General features: G+C 41.6%; 1 protein-coding gene across 2 annotated transcripts in view; it reads right to left on the bottom strand.

Moving 5' to 3' along the window:
* Window positions 1–17,664, bottom strand: part of tnmd (tenomodulin) — an 81,239-nt gene that overhangs the window by 3,153 nt on the left and 60,422 nt on the right. For both annotated transcript variants that reach the window (XM_080466098.1, XM_080466099.1), the window contains 2 exons: window positions 7,811–7,973; window positions 5,576–5,670 (listed from right to left, as the gene is read on the bottom strand). In XM_080466098.1, coding sequence (XP_080322224.1) covers window positions 5,576–5,670; window positions 7,811–7,973 — 258 coding nt within the window. The remainder of the gene's footprint in view (window positions 1–5,575; window positions 5,671–7,810; window positions 7,974–17,664) is intronic.

Below are 17,664 nucleotides of genomic sequence, written 5' to 3'. Positions count from 1 at the left end.
TCCTCCCCTCAGGCTCCCATGTCATAACTGGCTTCTCTTAACTTTTGGTTGAATGCCAATTAAAATATATTATTTGTAACGACACTTAATCCAAAGGCAATAAAAAGAATAACTCTGCTCCAGCGAGTTGCTTTTATTTGAAATATAATTTAAGTGATGATAAATAGTCTGCATCTGTTGCAATGAGTCTTCCTTCTTTTTTGTTTTTTTAAATCATTTCGATTTGTCTCCATAACACTTCACTTACAATCAGTTTTAAAACTGTGTTGTGACAAAAAAGATTCATTTTGCATAAAGTGATTATGTCTTTTACCCTATGCTGTTCCTTTTAAATCATTATCCCTCCTCAATTTAAAAAAAAAAAAAGAAAGAAAGAAAAATATAATAAAATAAAAGATAAAAATCGATTCTGAACTCCAGATTTTCACTGTTGCTTCACCCCCACCTGAAGCTCTCTGGCGCCCCCCGGGGGATGCCTGTCCTACACTTTGAAAGCCACTGACTTGAGTGATGGACCAACAGTAGTCAGCAGCAGCTTTTTTGTGATTTTCAGTTAATCCACATGGTACACTCATGCAATTTTAACCTATTTCACTGAGTCAAGCATCAAATAATCGGTCCTAATTAAATGTAATTTGTTTGGAATTTCACAGATGCATAGCCGTTAAATTTAAAACTATTACCAGCCAGAACCAACGATGGCTCCATGAAGACATTGGCATGGTTTGGTTTTGCACCAGTTTGCATTGCACTGTTAAATCAGTTCAGGGGCCCATGTATCATTGCTTTGTCCTATAAGTTAATAGATAAATCTGTCATGTGCATGAAGCCTTTATCACTGTTTTTTATTGCAGCTTCAGTCAGCCTGTCACACTAACAATCCTATTTTGCTGCGATAAAAATGATTAAAATGACATGAATAGACTAAACTTTCATCAAAACTTTATTTTATTAGGTAAAACAGATGTCGACAAAGTTTTGCTTTGAGTAAACAATGTGCAGGGAATGTTGTCTCAGTATACGACATATCATGGAAATGCTTAAAAACTTGCAGCCCTATTGTCAAACTTATGACTCATCCTTATTATTGTAGGACCAATTGGTGACTCAGATGCCTAATAAAGTATATAAATAAAAAAACATTGGGACATAAGGTTGGATCAGTTTGGTTTAGTTATTTTCAAGCACAATGCTTTTCATTGCAGAATGAAATTTAAATATTTGGTACACTGCTAGTCATGTTCTCCTTTGTTTTCTGGGTAAAATGTCATAATTATTATAAGATTAATGAAGCATTGTGTGGCGTTCACATTTATTTGTGAAGCTTTCTTTGTGCCTGTTGAGCACACTTCATGTTAGTCTTTCTGCTGCTGTAGGATTCAAAATTCACAAAAGATGGAGTTTAATGACATGGTGAAGTAGCGTGGGATGATAGAAGCTGTTCATTGTTAAACTATCAACATTACAGATAAAAATCAGGGATCATGTAACTCAGACAGACCAAAGGAGGCAAATTGACGCTGGGAAAGTGTTGAATTTGAGTTACATTACACACATACTGACTAACATTGTCTTTGAAACTAAAGGTGATAGTTTGTTGAATGCCCGCCTCCTCTCTGATCAATCTTATTTTTCTTGTAAAAATCAAGTGCTAAGTGTGAAGTGGGTACAGTGCCACTGACAGAGCAAAGAAACTACTTCCATTGATTAAAATAATGAATTTCTCTGGGTTTGATCTGTGCTAAGTGGCAAATACTCTTTTCAGTGACACAGTGTATGAATACGCAGAATAAACGTGTCTCAAACTAGAACAAATGCAAATATCAAATAGACTCCTGCATGCATGAAACATACAGCCGCTGTATTCAGGCAATCGGCTGTGAGCTACACTGTGATCAACCAAAATCTATTTGTCATTGACTGCCAGGTTTGGAAGCAGGCGAGCCGAGGACTGTGACTGACGGAGATGATGATGAAGAATAGCGCCTCCTAGCTGTGGCTAAAGTCTGCGATATGTGGCAGAGTTATACATTTTTGAATATTTATGAGCATTACATGTTACTGTGAAGCCACTGTAACAGATTACTTTTATAAGAGTATTCACGCAGTTACAATTACTGGAGTTTCAGTAACCATTTCACCAAACTAGAGGAGGAGCATCTCATTAAATCTCAACCAACTCAGTCCTGCTGACCCCGACAGGAGAGACGTCTGACTGAGAGTGAGTGATATTAACGTCGGCCTGTATCAAGAACTAATTGCTTTTCCATGAAAAGCAGCACAGTATGAGCGGCAGGCGAGGCGGCGAGCGTTCCAGCATGTTGCTCAGCAGAAACAAAAGAGACAGCAGAGAGTAACAAGAGACTGTGACGTGCTGCAAAATCTACACTCTACACTTCCTGGACTGAGAGCACGCCATCATTTCACACTGAACACTGATCGCGGCACCAGCACGTGTGAGCCCAGTTAAACTTTAGTGAGAAAACCGGAATACATTTGCACATTTTTCTAAATAAAATCATTTGGTAATCCGGCTTAGGCACGATATCCAAAACATTTGCTACAACAATAAGTGCAGCTTGCAGTCGATGTGAGTGTTGATAAACTGAGTGAAGTTAAATAGTTGTGAGACATATTTAAACACACAGAAGTGTGTGGAGGATGATATTGGGGATAGGTGCATGTGATTTATTGCAGCGACAGGCACAGCTAGGCTTCTAATGATTTATTGTTTCAGTCAGGTTTCAGGTCATCAGCTCCCAGGCTTCAATCTGTTATGGAAACAACACGAAATCTGTCAATGGACCAGCGATAATCTTATCGGCTTCTCACAGCCCGAACTGGGATGTTGCAAAATCTGGAGCTCCGGTTTGGAAAATGAAGGAAATATTTTATTCAAATGAAGCCAGCGATGATCAAAACAAACAGCCAATAGGCAGCATTGTACCTTAAAGACAATTAATCAGAGCTATCCTTTTAAAACGGAGGGTACATATTAATCACTCCGGCTTTGAGTTGCCGTCTCTAGTGGGGAGCTGCGGTGATAAGAATGGTTCACCTTGGGAAATCTGAAGCAGTCACTCACAAACAAGCAGCATTAATGAAGAGTAAAAGTCATTACCCCCTTGCTGCATCTGATTTCATCACACACTCACTTACACACATGCAGACACACAGACACACACAGTCACGCCGCGATCTCTGCATAATATGAAGCTCTGGATGTGAATGAGTCTGCGGAGGAGAAAACAGCGTCAGTCATTCAATAAGATGTAACGAATCAAAGCATGACTCCTCTAATCTCCACACTTGTTGGTATTATTTCACACACGCTGATCACCGCTCTTCATGAGCTTGAAGCACATGCCTGGATGTGTTATTAAATCTCATGGCAGAGCTCATCACATTCATTCTGGGATCAAAACGGCAGAGATAACGTTTCTGTCTCATTCCCTGCTTTGTATTCAAAAAGCAGTTTTTTTTAAATGAAGACACACAGGACAGCGCCACATATGAAAAGCTTTGCTGCATGTCCTGATCTCAGATTTCTATCTCACTGTGCTGCACGCTGGCGTGCAATGACAATGAAATTGGAAGTAATTGAATACACAGATAGTCGTGTATTTCAATAAACTCTGCTGGTTCTCTGCCGGTGATAAGGAGCTTTAGCTTCATCTTAAAGATTCCTCTGGAGGCACAAACAGCTCCTGCGTTCATGGATTTGAATTCTTGGGTCTTTTTGCACCTCTTTTATGCATGAGCAGCCATCTAGCCTGACCCTGACTGCAGCAGCCGGAGGTTTGTGAGGACGGAGCACAATATAAATACTTGGACACAGGCAGACACATACAACTAACATGTTTGTTTGTGTGTTTGTGTGTGTGAGGTCAAGTCATATTGGGGGCTATTGATGGAATGGGGGGGTCAAGGACAGTGGTACAATCCCTTCAAGCTTGTCAGATGGTAGTTATTCAGTTTGGAATTTCCAGGGCCACCTTCATAATACACTGCACTCTGACACGGCAGGCGTGGCAAAGTTCAACGTCGTATATCTGTCACCCCCCCCCCCCCCCCCCCCACACACACACACACGCACACACACGCACACACACGCACACACACACACACACACACACACACACACACACACACACACACACACACACACATACACGGCGGGACTCATACGATTACTCTGGTTTGTGGACGCTCGATGTGGAGAGGCGAAATATGAACCTATGAAATGCAGATGAAGTGAAAGCATGTTATTAATGTGTCTGCATGTGTGACACAAGAAAGGATGCAGGTAGAAAGGGAAATGGAATGAGTAGAGTGGAACGAGTGTGCTCATTTCCCCCGACTTTATGCACATGCACATGAGACGGATTAAATAAATAAATAAAAATAAAAGCCGAGCTAACACATGTGCCTTCCCACTGGCACAAGCAAGAGTTCAGACTCCCAATTACAGACTGCTGCCTGCCCTCTGCTTGGCCACAAAGGCCTTTATTATCAGCGGGCCCACAAACAGCGGCTGGACGTGCTGCTGGAATGGATTGCAATAGTATGCATTACTCAGCTGATAGAGGCGCTGGATTTCAAAAGCAGAGCCGCGTTTTTCATCCCCTGGTATGTTTTAATCGCACAGCGCTGCATCTCCGGCCACAGACAAAGACACAAGACAGAGGAGCTGGGGGGGGGGGGGGGGGAGAGTTGAGCTGGTTGTGTTTCTGGGATGGGCCTGATAAAAGTCAACATTATAGGACGTCTCATTTCTCTGGTTCCTCTCACCGGTTCTCCCGCTCTGAGCAGCAGACTGAGCCCGACTCATTATCCTTGAATTTAGCTTCAGTAGCTATTCACCTGTAAGTGCTGAATGTGTGTGTCAGATATCATTGCACCTGTATACGTTCCCACTATCTTTATTGTGCACTGCAGTTTTTTCAGTGCAAAATTGCCCCCCCCCCCCCCCCCCCCCCCCCCCCCCCCCCCCCCCCCCCCCCACACACACACACACACACACCACCACTCCTGAGTCAGGGATAATTCATCATGAGTATATGAGTGGTTTACATTCAGCACACCAACATATGCCACTTGGTCTTTCCATTCTTTGGCATACGCTTTGATAATTAAAGCATTATTAATAAATGTAACTTATCTGTGCAGCAATGACTGACCTTGAGAGTGTGCCTTTGTGCAGTGCCTTCCACTGCTTCAGAAAGAAGGAGGTGAAAAAAGACGCTCACGGGCGCTGTAAGGCACAAGTTGCTGCCTTTGAAAGGCTGGATATTCCTCTCAATTAATGGAGAGACATTAAGGGAGTCTTCAATGAACTGGCCTTACTTAAACAGATATATAGAGCAATTGCTGTGCCCTCTGGTGCACAAAGTCAGTTTTAACATCAATTAGTGAGCGATTTATATGCACAAAGAGTCGAGGCAGAGCTGGGGCTGATTGAAGTGGCTGTACTGTACCCCCCCCCCCCACACACACACACACACACACAGAGACAAACCCCAACCCCACACACTGCACCCCTCATCGCTGGGTGACATGAATGGACCCCACTTACATAGTCGTTAACGGGGACGTGGTCCAGGACGTCACGGGTGAAGCGCTGGCCTGTGGCCTCTGCATCGGGAGCGTCCACATTTCCAACCTCAGCATCTGAATGTATGTGTGTGTGTGTGTGGTAGGGGGAAAGAAGCAAAAGAATTTTCATACCGTTGGAAATAAAATAAGAAAACTCTTAGATTCCTCGATTTTGGCTCACACACTCTTGTTTTCCCAGTGGCTTGATGTTAGCTACCAACATTCAGGAGAAATTTGCTGAAATTCATTCCAGCCTTTCTTCATGCTTCTGTCAAACAATGGTGTTATTGCCTTTGTGATACTAACACGCAGATCCTAATTTATAAAGCCAAGACATCTTTGCTAGAAAAATGCTCAAAACCAAGAAACAAATCTTCAGATGACCAAATGCACACGCTTCAGACTGAAACTGTTATTATACTACATTTCACAGATAAATGAAGCTGGATTTACTTTGAAAACTGTTCATATTTTACACACAAAGCTTCCTCTTAATATGCTTTCAGTGTGTTGGTCTTGTTTAAATATCTGCTTTAAAACCGCTTCATGAAATCATTTGGTTCTATACATTTGAGAGAAATGGGTGCATTTTTAATATAAATCTATTCTCCATGTGGCACTTCTAACTTCTTTCCTGAAGTGACCATGTATATTCTGAATTCATCTAAAGTGGGAGTGAAAATGTCCAGGGGACACATGGAGAATGGACATTCAGCCATAGAGCTACAGCCAATGCTGTGCTCATTTTCATTTTGTCTCCTTTCGTGCCCTGGATTCTGTAGCTGGTGGTCATTTAATATAAAAGCTAATCAAAATAATAGATGTATTGTTTTCCCACATGTCATCTTTCAATCCAAGGTTAAAGTTAATCGATCACCTCCCTTCTCAAGTTATCGCCATAATATCTATGGATTATAATAAAGAAGAACATTTAAAAAGTTTGATCAGAAAATGAATTATATGTGTGAACTGTATGTACAGCACCTATTAAAAGCTGTTTATTCTATATTTTTGTCAAACGTTGATCACTAAAACAGCTGTTCAATCACCTCTGTTGTGTCTTTTTCTTTTTAATTTGTGTTTAATTTTTGTTTTTGTTTTTGCCTATATGGGCCACAGCTGTAGTCATGGAGTAATAATATGTGTCACATAAATTTGGGTTTCCGATCACCCTCCTTTTTTTCTCTAACAAACAATGAAAGCAGGTTTGACCTTTAAGCAACTAAATGCTGCATAGTTTGCTGCTGCTTGAGGGTTTTCTATTGAAAATTGATATCACATTGGGAGCTCTGCAACTATGCAGCAAATATAAAGTTGAAGCCGATTTAAATTGATCCTGCTTTGGGACTATTTGGCATATTGGCTTTTTTCCCAACAATATCAATTAAAAATTCATGAACGTTTTAACACTCAACTTGACAAGTAACTTCTATGAGGGCCTTCCCTTTTCTCTGCATTATAATATTACACACATAATAGTGTTTTTTTTGGGTGATGCACTTTTTTCAGGCCCTGTTTATACGACAACATTTCAAGTGAAAACACGTAGATTTTTGCATTTTTGTTTCAGAAAAGTTTCGCATTTACCCAACAACATTCTGAAAAAAATGCATGGAAACAGCAGAAATTCAAAAAACAACGTAATTCGCATGCCAGGCCATGAGCTGGCGCGGTCGATTGTTTTTTGTAATGAAACCACACACACATGTGCATGACAGGCCTCACATTATGAATGTTCTCAACGTGATGGAGCAGAGTAGTCACGGAGCTGGAAGTCAAATTTGGAAATCAGGTAAATTATCTTTAATTTGTCTTTCAAGCATATTTTGGTGTAAGTAAGCTACTTGTTGTCATTTCCACGTGATTTAAAATGGAAATCCACCTTTGTGATATAATTGAGTTTAAGGATCCAGTGGGGGATCATGCTGGTCATCTGATAAAATTCCTCTTTTTCATGTTGGATTATACATTTACTTGTAAGATGTCTAGACGGTCATGTTTATAAACCTGCATCAGTAACATTTCAGAGGAGTGCTTCCACCACTGACCAGAGCCGTTTCAACTTTCCAAACAGACGCAGAAAAGCCAGAAGCAGCAGTTCATATGCTTGAGAAACCAAAGTGTCTCAGTGGACCTGCGTTTGGCCTGTGGGGATGCCCTCCAGCGAGCGTGTTAATAGTCTGCATTTAGAGGCAGAGATGCCCCCTGCTCTCACCACTCAGGGGGGAAGGATGGATCCAGTGGATGGGCAGCTGCTGGCAAATCTCCCAGATCTTGGAGTCGAGGAGGAAGGCTGGGTTAACGATGGGCTCCTCGGCAGGAACCCACACTTGGGAATCCTCCACCTTGGTATCCATGGCCCCGGCTTCATTCACCTGCTGGAACACACACACACACACACACACACACACACACACACACACACACACACACACACACACACACACACACACACACACACACACACACACACACACACACACACACACACACACACACACACACAGAGTCATATCCGAGCTGGCAGAAAGGTCTGCGCCTCACAACGAGAGTTGTACGTTTGCAGCGTCGGCCCAGGAGCCACACAGCAGCTCCAGCAGCCTCCTCTTTTTATCTGTCACCTTTCTGTCTTCTGAGGGGACGGCAACTTCCCGACTCCTATCCCCCCCCCCCCCCCCCCCCCACCCCCCCACCCACCCCACACCCCCCAACCAACCCCACCCCCCCCACCCCCCCCACCCCCCCCACCCCCCCCACCCCCTCCCCCCGCGCTCCTCTCTCCCTCTTTAACCCTCTTCTCAAGCCTCCGGCATGCTCCTTCTATTATACATCATTGAAATTCAGAGACAGTGATGATTTGACTTTTAAATGACTTTAGAAGTGGTCTTCATTACTCTGAGTGTGGCTGCAATATCGTTTAATGTGACAGACACAATAAAGCCTCACATTCTCCTCCCTTCTGCCCTTCCTCCCCCCACCTTTCCCCCAGTCCTCCCGCCTCTCTGCATTGTGGCTTGGCACCCGGCACTATCGCTGGGCTTAATTTGTTGATACTGTAGTTCATGAGCTGTAAAGTAAACTATTATTGCTTAATGATAGGGACTACATGTCAGTATTGTCTAATAGAGACATATGAAGGGGCTTGGTAATGCTCTCCCCTAACAGTGCAGATATTTATTTTCTTCATGTATATGTAAATACTCACACAAACAAACCCCTCTTCCCATTCCCCTGTTAATTAGCAACCCAGAACAGAAAAACAGTTCGCTTGACAAATGTTTTTACAAGGTGATTTTCTTCTAGTCTAAAGCTTAATTGCACATTAGTTAAGCTTGATGTAGAATCCTGGGGCTATCGTAGGAGCAAGAATCATTTATATTGGGTCGTGCCCCAGCCCTCTTGTTCGCCCCGTCACTCCTGCTTGAATTTGAATTTTCAGTTTCATGCTGCTTCGTGTTTGTCATCGAGCGACACTGTTATGACCTGCAGGGAAAGGGAAAAACAAACAAACACCAACAACAAAACAATTTCTGCACGTTCTGTCATGTCAGAGGTTGTGTTGGGGCACACGGAGTGTTCAACCAGGTTTTTGACACGTGTCCTCCTCAGTTTTAGGCGGCAGACTAATGATGAGTGGTAAGGCTGGTGTAGTGAGCGGTGGTGCACGGCAGACGCAGAGCGTTTAAGTATTGAGCTCTCACCATCCGCGTCACTGTGGAAATTTAAATCAAACTCGAGGAACACAAACAGTAGACTTTCTAATTGGGCCTCTTAACCACTGAAGCCAAGTGAGTCTTCTCTGGAAAGTAAATGGAGGTCACGACACGGGGCTCACAACATGACTTGGACTTCACAGTTGAGAAACGACTCCAATAACTTGCAGGAGAGAGCGCCTGAGGGGGGAGTAGTAAAGGTCAGCATTTTAGCATGGGGCAAGGATTTCTAAATGCCAGTTGACAAGTACAAAGACAACATGATTACAGTCCACCAGTTTACACACACTTTCAAAGGCTTTTCCATTTTTCTATTGACAAATGATATATTATTAAGAAACAAAGATTTTCTTTTTCTCCTGAAGTGTTGGACCTTGGGACTGATGGCTGTTTGCTTTGTGCAACCTGCTCCTGATGTACGTATGTTTTTTGCTTCCAATGCACAACTTAATTATACACCAGTTGTGCTGTAGTTAATGAATTTACCCTCTCCTGCCACCAAGTCCCCGGGGGAACGGGGTATGGAGACGACACTGTCAACATGACACATTGTTTAAAGTGGTGTTATGTTTGCCAGAGATCAACAAAAAATGTCTCACCATACCTAGGAGCTTTCATATGCTGCACTGAGCACAAGAAGGCTTATTTTATGCCGCGTACCAGGTGGTGAATTTCAGCTGACAACCATATTCAAGCAGCTTACAGTGAGTGTGCTGGTACCTGCTCAAGGGCACCGAACACCCCGCCACACTGGCATTTATAAACTGTGAAAATTCCCAGTGAAAAAATAAAATCATCTCTACAGACTGATTGGATTTGCTGAAGTAAATCTGTGCAAAATGTTTGGCTTCATTCAACTTTGGGACATTTTGACATGCAAATTTGTGCCGTTGACAAATACAGAAGTGCTTCCGTGGAGCTTTGAGTGGAACAGACAGCCTGCAGAGTCTGAAATAGAGGAACCCGCATTAATTTTTCCTACTGTGCAATTTTATCTGACCTTCCTCTGTCAGAAAATCAGCCTTGCTTGAAAACTTAGTGTGTAAAAACAGGGAGTTGTGAGACTGGAGTAGATGGTTAAAATGTGTTATTTGAATCAACTGGATTTGACTGAAATGAGTTAAAGCTGTTAAAATGAAAAGTGGAACAGTTTTTCTTGAGCCACTTTTATAAAATATTAGCATTTTTAGCTTGTGCATTTTTCACAAGTAGTATATTTTTTTTAACGGTTGTTTTTATCACGAGTACTCACATGCAACACACTATGTATGGGACACATCACAACAATGGCTTCTGCCTCCTCAAGTGTGGCTGCTCCCCAGAGGGATCTTCAACTGTCCCCTGACATCCTGAAACATGTGCAGCTGAGGGACCGCTCTCAAGCATAAAGACGTCAACATGTCTGCGGTAAAGCGCCAGCTCATGGACCAGGCACAGAAATTCCCTTTTATAGTTGACTGCATAATCGTCAAAATCTTCCTTTTGATGGGGGAGCCCATCATCAGACCCTACAGCCTTTTTGGATATTTGCAGTGAATTTGCACAGACACTGATATCAAAAGTTGCAAAATGTTCACAGGAAAATGTTCACAGTCTGTTTTTCTGCATGAATACCGACTTTGAAAGAAGAACTTCTCATTTCTGTGAAAACTGCAGTTAACGGTGGAAATGACTCATGACAAATGTAAAACTGAGCAGCTTCCTCGCTGAATAGCAAGTTTTTTTTTAATCTACAGTAGGTAAAGCAATTTTCAGAATATTGATTGTCAATACATTATACCTGCCAGGAAGCTCCTCACAATGATAAGATGATCTTTACACCAGGTAGTTGTACCAGTATTCATCAGAGAGGACAGTAATTCATGGATTGTCTATTGTGAGGATTAGTTATCTTCCACTGTATCTTGAGTGTTTAGCTCAGCAACAGGTACTAAACAATTTTCACTGCATGTATGCTTGTGACAAAAAAAGGTTTTGAACTGGTTTGATTTTAGCCAGGCATATTCTCTGATTGCTGTTTTTTTTTTTTTTTTTTCTTCAGTAGACACAGACTCTCCTCAAAAACAGGGAAACTAATATTTTTAAATTCTGAGGCTTTCTAAAAAGGTATTTAATTAGATTTGTCCAAAAATTCAAATGTGACTAAATGATGAATGAATATATTCATTCATCATTCAGTCACATTTGAATATATATATCTATACTCAGAGAAAATCAAAGCTGGTGTTGGGAATAATGAGTGAATGTTAACTTAAGCAGCAAGAGGCTGATAACTGATTATTATTATTGAGAAAAAGAAGTTACATTGAATGAGTTTTCCATGATTTTTTATTGCCGCTGCAGTTACCAGGCCCTCTGCAGTGCTGCCGATGTATCAGTAGCCCCTAAACAGACATTAGTTTATCTCTGACTGTCTACATATCCGTGGTTTATCTCAGCTGGTTTTCTTTTTTTGTTGTTGTTGTTGTTTTTTGCTGCTGCACCACCATTTGATTCTCAACAAACTGAACGGCTGAACTTAATGAGTGAATTTGCCAACAGACTGACCCTACAAAGTGCTGACAGCTCAGTTATTCAACCATGTGGATTTATGTGTACATAAGAGAGGAGAAGAGGAAGACTAGTGAGGAAGTTCATGGATTTTGTGAGAATATGCAGGTGAGAAACTTCCTAACACAGAGGTCGACAACCTTTTTGACCAAAAGAGTGGTTTTTGTCCACTTTACACAGCAACGCATTCAAGTGAAAACAGAAACGTTTCATTGCGTCTTGAGCTTCAGGTTCCACAACGGTGCTCAGAGTCACTGATCATGCAACTTTTTGAAAACAGCTCCCGGGCTGGAACTTATTGAGACTCCGTCTCCATGTGGAAGGAGGAAAACACAACTTTTTTGAAACACTGCTACCGTGCATGAGCAGCCCGGCAGTGTTGTGCCTGAACAAGTTCAATGAACGTTCGATCATGAACTCGTTCATATTTTGGGCGAACGTGAACTGAACGTATCATATTTCTGCCTGATGAACGTTACTGTAAGCGGCGCTCATTCTGGTGTTAGTGAATGGCGCTCTCACAGTTTAACGTTGTTTTAGAGAGTTGCCAGATTTCAGAGCCTTCCAGTCGAAAACCCGGCTAAAGCTCACCGTAAACGGGCCTTAACATGTCGGGGGAAAACAGACAATCTGGCAACAGCAGCCAACACAGAGTCGCACCGCCGCATGCGTCATCAAAATGCGAAACCTCGAGGCAAGAACAAATGGGAGACAGCAGCACTACCTCAGACTCTGCCTCCACCATTAATACTGCATCTTCGTATGGTTACCGTACTTTCCGGATGATAACCCGCTTTTTTTTTTTACATGCTTTGAACCCTGCAGCGGACGACTCGGCTTTTTAAGGGTTAAGGAGCTTTGTTGCTGATACGTGGGTGATGCGTTCAGGTGCATCACGTAACTCCGAAATTTCTTTTTCTTTTTTTTCCTTTTTAAATGTGGTGGCTGCAGCTTATATTCCGGTGCGCTCAATAGTTCAAATCCTGGTATTTAAAAGAATTTTATGAAAAAGTCAGCGATGATCCAGGTGAAAAAAATCATACCTTTTTAGAGTTTTAGAGTTGAGAGTCACTGCAATAACAATCCAACTTGGTGGTCTGTCTGTAGGAATGTCTGCGTACTTGCCGTTGTTGATGATTATAGTGCATTGTTCTCTGCTGCGTGTGTGTGGTTTCACTACAAAAACAACCAACAGCGCCCACTAGTGGCCCTACATGAAAACTATATATAGTATTTTTTTTTTTAGCATTGCTGCTGTTTCTGTGTAAACTGACATTGTTTTCAAAATGTTGTTGTATAAACACTAAACTTTTCTAAAATGAAAACACAAATATTTTCACTTGAAATGTTGTTGTGTAAATGGGGCCTACGTAAATTTCATCTGGAGCCACAAAACATGATAAACTGAGGTAAAAACTTCTTATATATAGATTTATTATACTCCCAGAAAGTAAAACATTTTTTTTTACATTAATGAAGTTTCATTACTCCAATTTAAATCTCTAGACGCGGTTCACATTCTATTTCTTGTGTTTTTTTTGTGATTCTGTGATCTCTCACGTCAGGCTCCTTGACATCTTCTCTTGTTTACTTGCTGCTTCCTGGCCTGAATCGTCTCACCTGAACCTGATAAATCTGCACAAATGCTTCTTAAATACTGCTGTTCTTTTGAGGAGTCATTTCATCAGTTGGCTCAACACGACTTTTGTTTGTGGACTTTATCTTTATATTTTCTCAAAGGTTTTCGTTTTGTACCTCAAACGTTGATGCTGTGACGGATCATCTCTGCGATTGTTTCTATTTTGCCAAATTCAGTTGTACTTGCTGTAAGACTCCAATGTGTTTGATAACTTCCTCTACCAAGTGCAACGTCACATTTATGTTAATTAAATTCCTCCATGGTGAATGTAAACAGACAGAAACTAAAGAATAGAATTTTGAGCAGATTGTTCACGTGGAAACAGGATCTAATGCATGCAAATCCGTGTATATGACTCGTGTGCATTTGATGTCACCCATGGTTTTATTCTTAGTGAATCACCTGTAAAACGCACAAAAACTGAAAGCACAATCTATTTGTGTGAACGTGTAATTTATGCAGGATCTTAGCAAATCAGGCCCAATGTGTCTCAATTCATTTTTTATCAAGTATATATAGAAACATCTGCTGGTGTGAATCAATCGCACAACCGAATTCATCAGAACAGGAATTGAACTTTTTTGTTTGCAGTCTCTCTGGCCAGCCTGTCATTCACTGAACTCTGAATGATAGAAAACAATCTGTGCTGTATCCTCACGGGGCTTCAGTGTATTCACATCCTCTGCAGTGGTGTTGTTTTTCTGCACACTGTTTCTCTGTTTGGAGTTGTCTGAGTGGGAGGTTTTGGGTTGCCGGGTGAGCTTCGGTCATCCATATTAAGTGTCTGTTTAATGGAGCAAGCAGCATCCTCTGACAATGTTAAGGTGTGTGTGTGTGTGTGTGTGTGTGTGTGTGTGTGTGTGTGTGTGTGTGTGTGTGAGAGAGAGGGAGGTGGATGGCGGTTGCCATGTCAGACTGGGGGAACTGGAGTGAAGCTCAGGGATTACTCCCTCAGACATTTTATAAAGTAGGTAAATTGAAAAGGAAAGAAAAAAATCCTGGCAAACAATTCGTGTTTGTCACCTGGTTTTCCCTCGCAGGAGCTGCATTTCCTTATCAGCAGCTTGCAGTTTTGCCGCAGTTTTTTTTTCTGCATTGTTTTTCACCATCGCTCAAAAGCCTGTCGTGGCAGCTCTGAGCCTTTATTCCTGAAAGCCTGTGGCGGGGTTAGGCTAGGAACCATTAGTGCTTGGCTTTAACCCCTGTGAGCTTCATGTGTTCCACCACCTGAGGAGGAACTTGCGCTGATCTTTTCCAGGGTCACATGTGGGTGGATTTGCACAGAGAATGGATCAGAGGCCGCCATCTAATGTGAGGACAGACTTTGTTGGGGTCAAGACAAGGTCACGGTTTATTACCCAAATGTGCCCCGTTGGTATTTGCTGCGTTTTTGTTGTGTAATCCACTGTTTTTGTCGTGAATCATCCTCTTCTGCTGCTGTATTTAGCGATCTAACCACAGTGAAGTCGGCAGTAATGGCATAAATATGGAATACACTAGAAATAAATGGCACTGGTCTAATATTTGATTATTGATATGCTGATATATGAACCAAGTAAATAATAATTTTAGATGGGAACAGTGTGTAAATGTGGTAAAAAAAGATTTTAAAAAGAGGGGATGAGAGAAAAAGGGTGGTGGTGGATGAGATCATGTTTCTCGGACGATTTATGGTATTTCTACACCAATACACCAAGCCCAACAGTATTCTGACATTACAACCTAAAAAGTAAACTGGAGAAAATACATGCGCTTCTTCTATAAAAGTGACTGCAAGCTGTGTAAGCTTTGGTTAGCTTAGCATAACACAACACAGAGGCCAGGAGCCGTACAGCCGATTGCATAATGCAGCAATGGAAGCTTGCTACCGTTTTTCCACAGTGAATAACATGAGCATCAAAGCCACGATAACATGCCCACTGAAAGGTGCAGAACTCTCACAGTCTAAGAAGTGACAGGCGTTCGCCAACCACAGAAATTGAGAAAATGAAGGAGCTTCGTACTATTTGTACTCTAAAGACAATGGGATACTGAAAGGTGTGTTTGTGTGCTGTCGGTGTTTGTTTCCTCTCTTTATGTTCAGATGCACACCTGCTGAATGTAGCATCAGATTTACTGTGCAGTCTTGCGAGTGGAGTGGTGTCATTGCCCTCAACTAACCACGATAATTTTACTTTAAACATTGCAACCTTGTGAGATAATGGACTGCATCATTTTGTGTCAGCTCACCGCAGCAAACGGGACATTAATGACCTTAAATCCACAGGTGAGATATACACCTGCCCCAGAGTGCAGCAACAAAATATTCTGCCTCACTCTTATTTAATTGGCTTTAAGATGGACTAACACCCTGTTCAGGATCTACCCTGCCCTTTGCCCAATGGATTGCAATCAGTTACAACTCCCTTGAACATAACTTGGATGAAGTGGGTGTACGATGGATAGATGTATTTAATTGGTTGTCCTGAGCATAGAGGAATTCTGCTTGGGGCAGCAAAACTATTAATACCAGTGTGCCTTTGTTGCCTAATTCTGACATCATGTGGGATAAAATCTCTGGAGAAACATTGTTCACCATCTATCTCAACCAGTTGCAGCACAAACATAATGGAGTCAGTCATGTTTATTTCCTGCAGCTGGTTTCCTGTGTTTTTTAATAGGCAAATTGTCTCAGCCGTTGGTGGAGATGAGGCGTTCCCTCAACTGGTTCCCCACCTCTTGCTATCTTTTTATACTGTTTTTGTTTTGCTCTTGTTTCTCCCACAGCTTTGACTCAGTGACTGAAATTCTCCCATAAAACATTATTTTTATTGGTTAATATGTTTAATCACTTTCCTCACCAACATATTAACTTGAGTTAGTGTTTTGGATCGTGTTTCAGGATGCAGTATTGACTTCCTGTTAAAAAGATGGACTTTTTTTCTGTCCGATCAGCGACGAGCGTGTCATTGGCAGCTCATCCAATCAGTGACGACCCTGCCGTCAGCAGCGGCCAAACATTTCTGTTGTGTTTTCTGAATTCTGTAGTGTTTTTAGGATTGTGTTGTGTTTTTCGAAGATTGTAGTATTTTGCACTTCTGGGCCTCCGTAGATCTTAGTTAATCAGGTCTGTAGTTTGGAAAATTAAGTAGTTATAGCAGTTTGTAAAAATGATTGTAAAGTAATAGATATCTCTTCAGGATATTACTTCATACCTTTACAGTTGATCATAGCTCATCAGAAGGTGCTTTAATGTGTCATTTGATTAGGCAAATGTTGTACCTGTGTTTAATATTCACTGTGATAAGAAGAACCTGATGTAAACCTCTTCCTGAGAATACCTTCCAGATTATTATCACTTTAAATATAAAAACCAATATAAGTACAAATCCTAGTCACTCTGGCCTCAGATAATTCACTTTGGAGCTGTGAATTAAGCCAATTACACTACACAGTGTCCACAAAGAAGAGCGATGGTGCGGACATATGGTGCTGCCTGGGCAATTAGTGTCTGTAAACGTGGATCAAACATTATAAAGATGAGGAAAAATAAATAACAAAATTGTGTTTGGTTTTTTTGGGTGTAACAGCTTGTGTTCTTAAAGTTGAAACTGAGATTGGGCTGACAATTGGCTTATTCAGTTTTTAGAATGAAGCAGTGAGTTGGGAGCGTCAGATATTTGCCAGTTGCTTCTTCTGAGCTACAATGTGAAATGTAAATGAGAGCATGCGTGCAGTAGAGACATTTGAGAGGAGGATTTTCTCTTTGAACATGCGGCCCACTCAGTGAATTGCACTGTGACACTGAAAAAATGGGAATTTTGATTGACTGGATTTCTTCCATTCCTTTTTGCCGGAGTTCACTTACAACTAGAAGAATCCAGAGAAGTGAAATGAATCGCTCTAAAGTTGGAGAGGGAGCCTTGTGAATTTTACAAAGAAAACATCTTTTAAAAAATACCATTTTAATGGTTTACCTCTCCCTCAGACCTCTCCTGCACCCTTCCTCCTTTAGGCTATTTGGGTAGAGCCTTTGGAGGAGATGATTAAAAATTAATATTGGCTAGAGATTGACAGCAAACACCATTTGATGTGAGCCACAAAGAGGCTGCGGGTTTGTGGGCAGTTTTCTTGAGTTTTCACAGGCACCGCAAACCCAGGTTTATTCTTCAGTGTGTGTGTGTGTGT

This window comes from Lipophrys pholis (genome assembly GCF_963383615.2).
Source record: "Lipophrys pholis genome assembly, chromosome: 6".
Taxonomy (NCBI): Eukaryota; Metazoa; Chordata; class Actinopteri; order Blenniiformes; family Blenniidae; genus Lipophrys; species Lipophrys pholis.
This window is presented reverse-complemented; position numbering and strand designations above follow the sequence as displayed.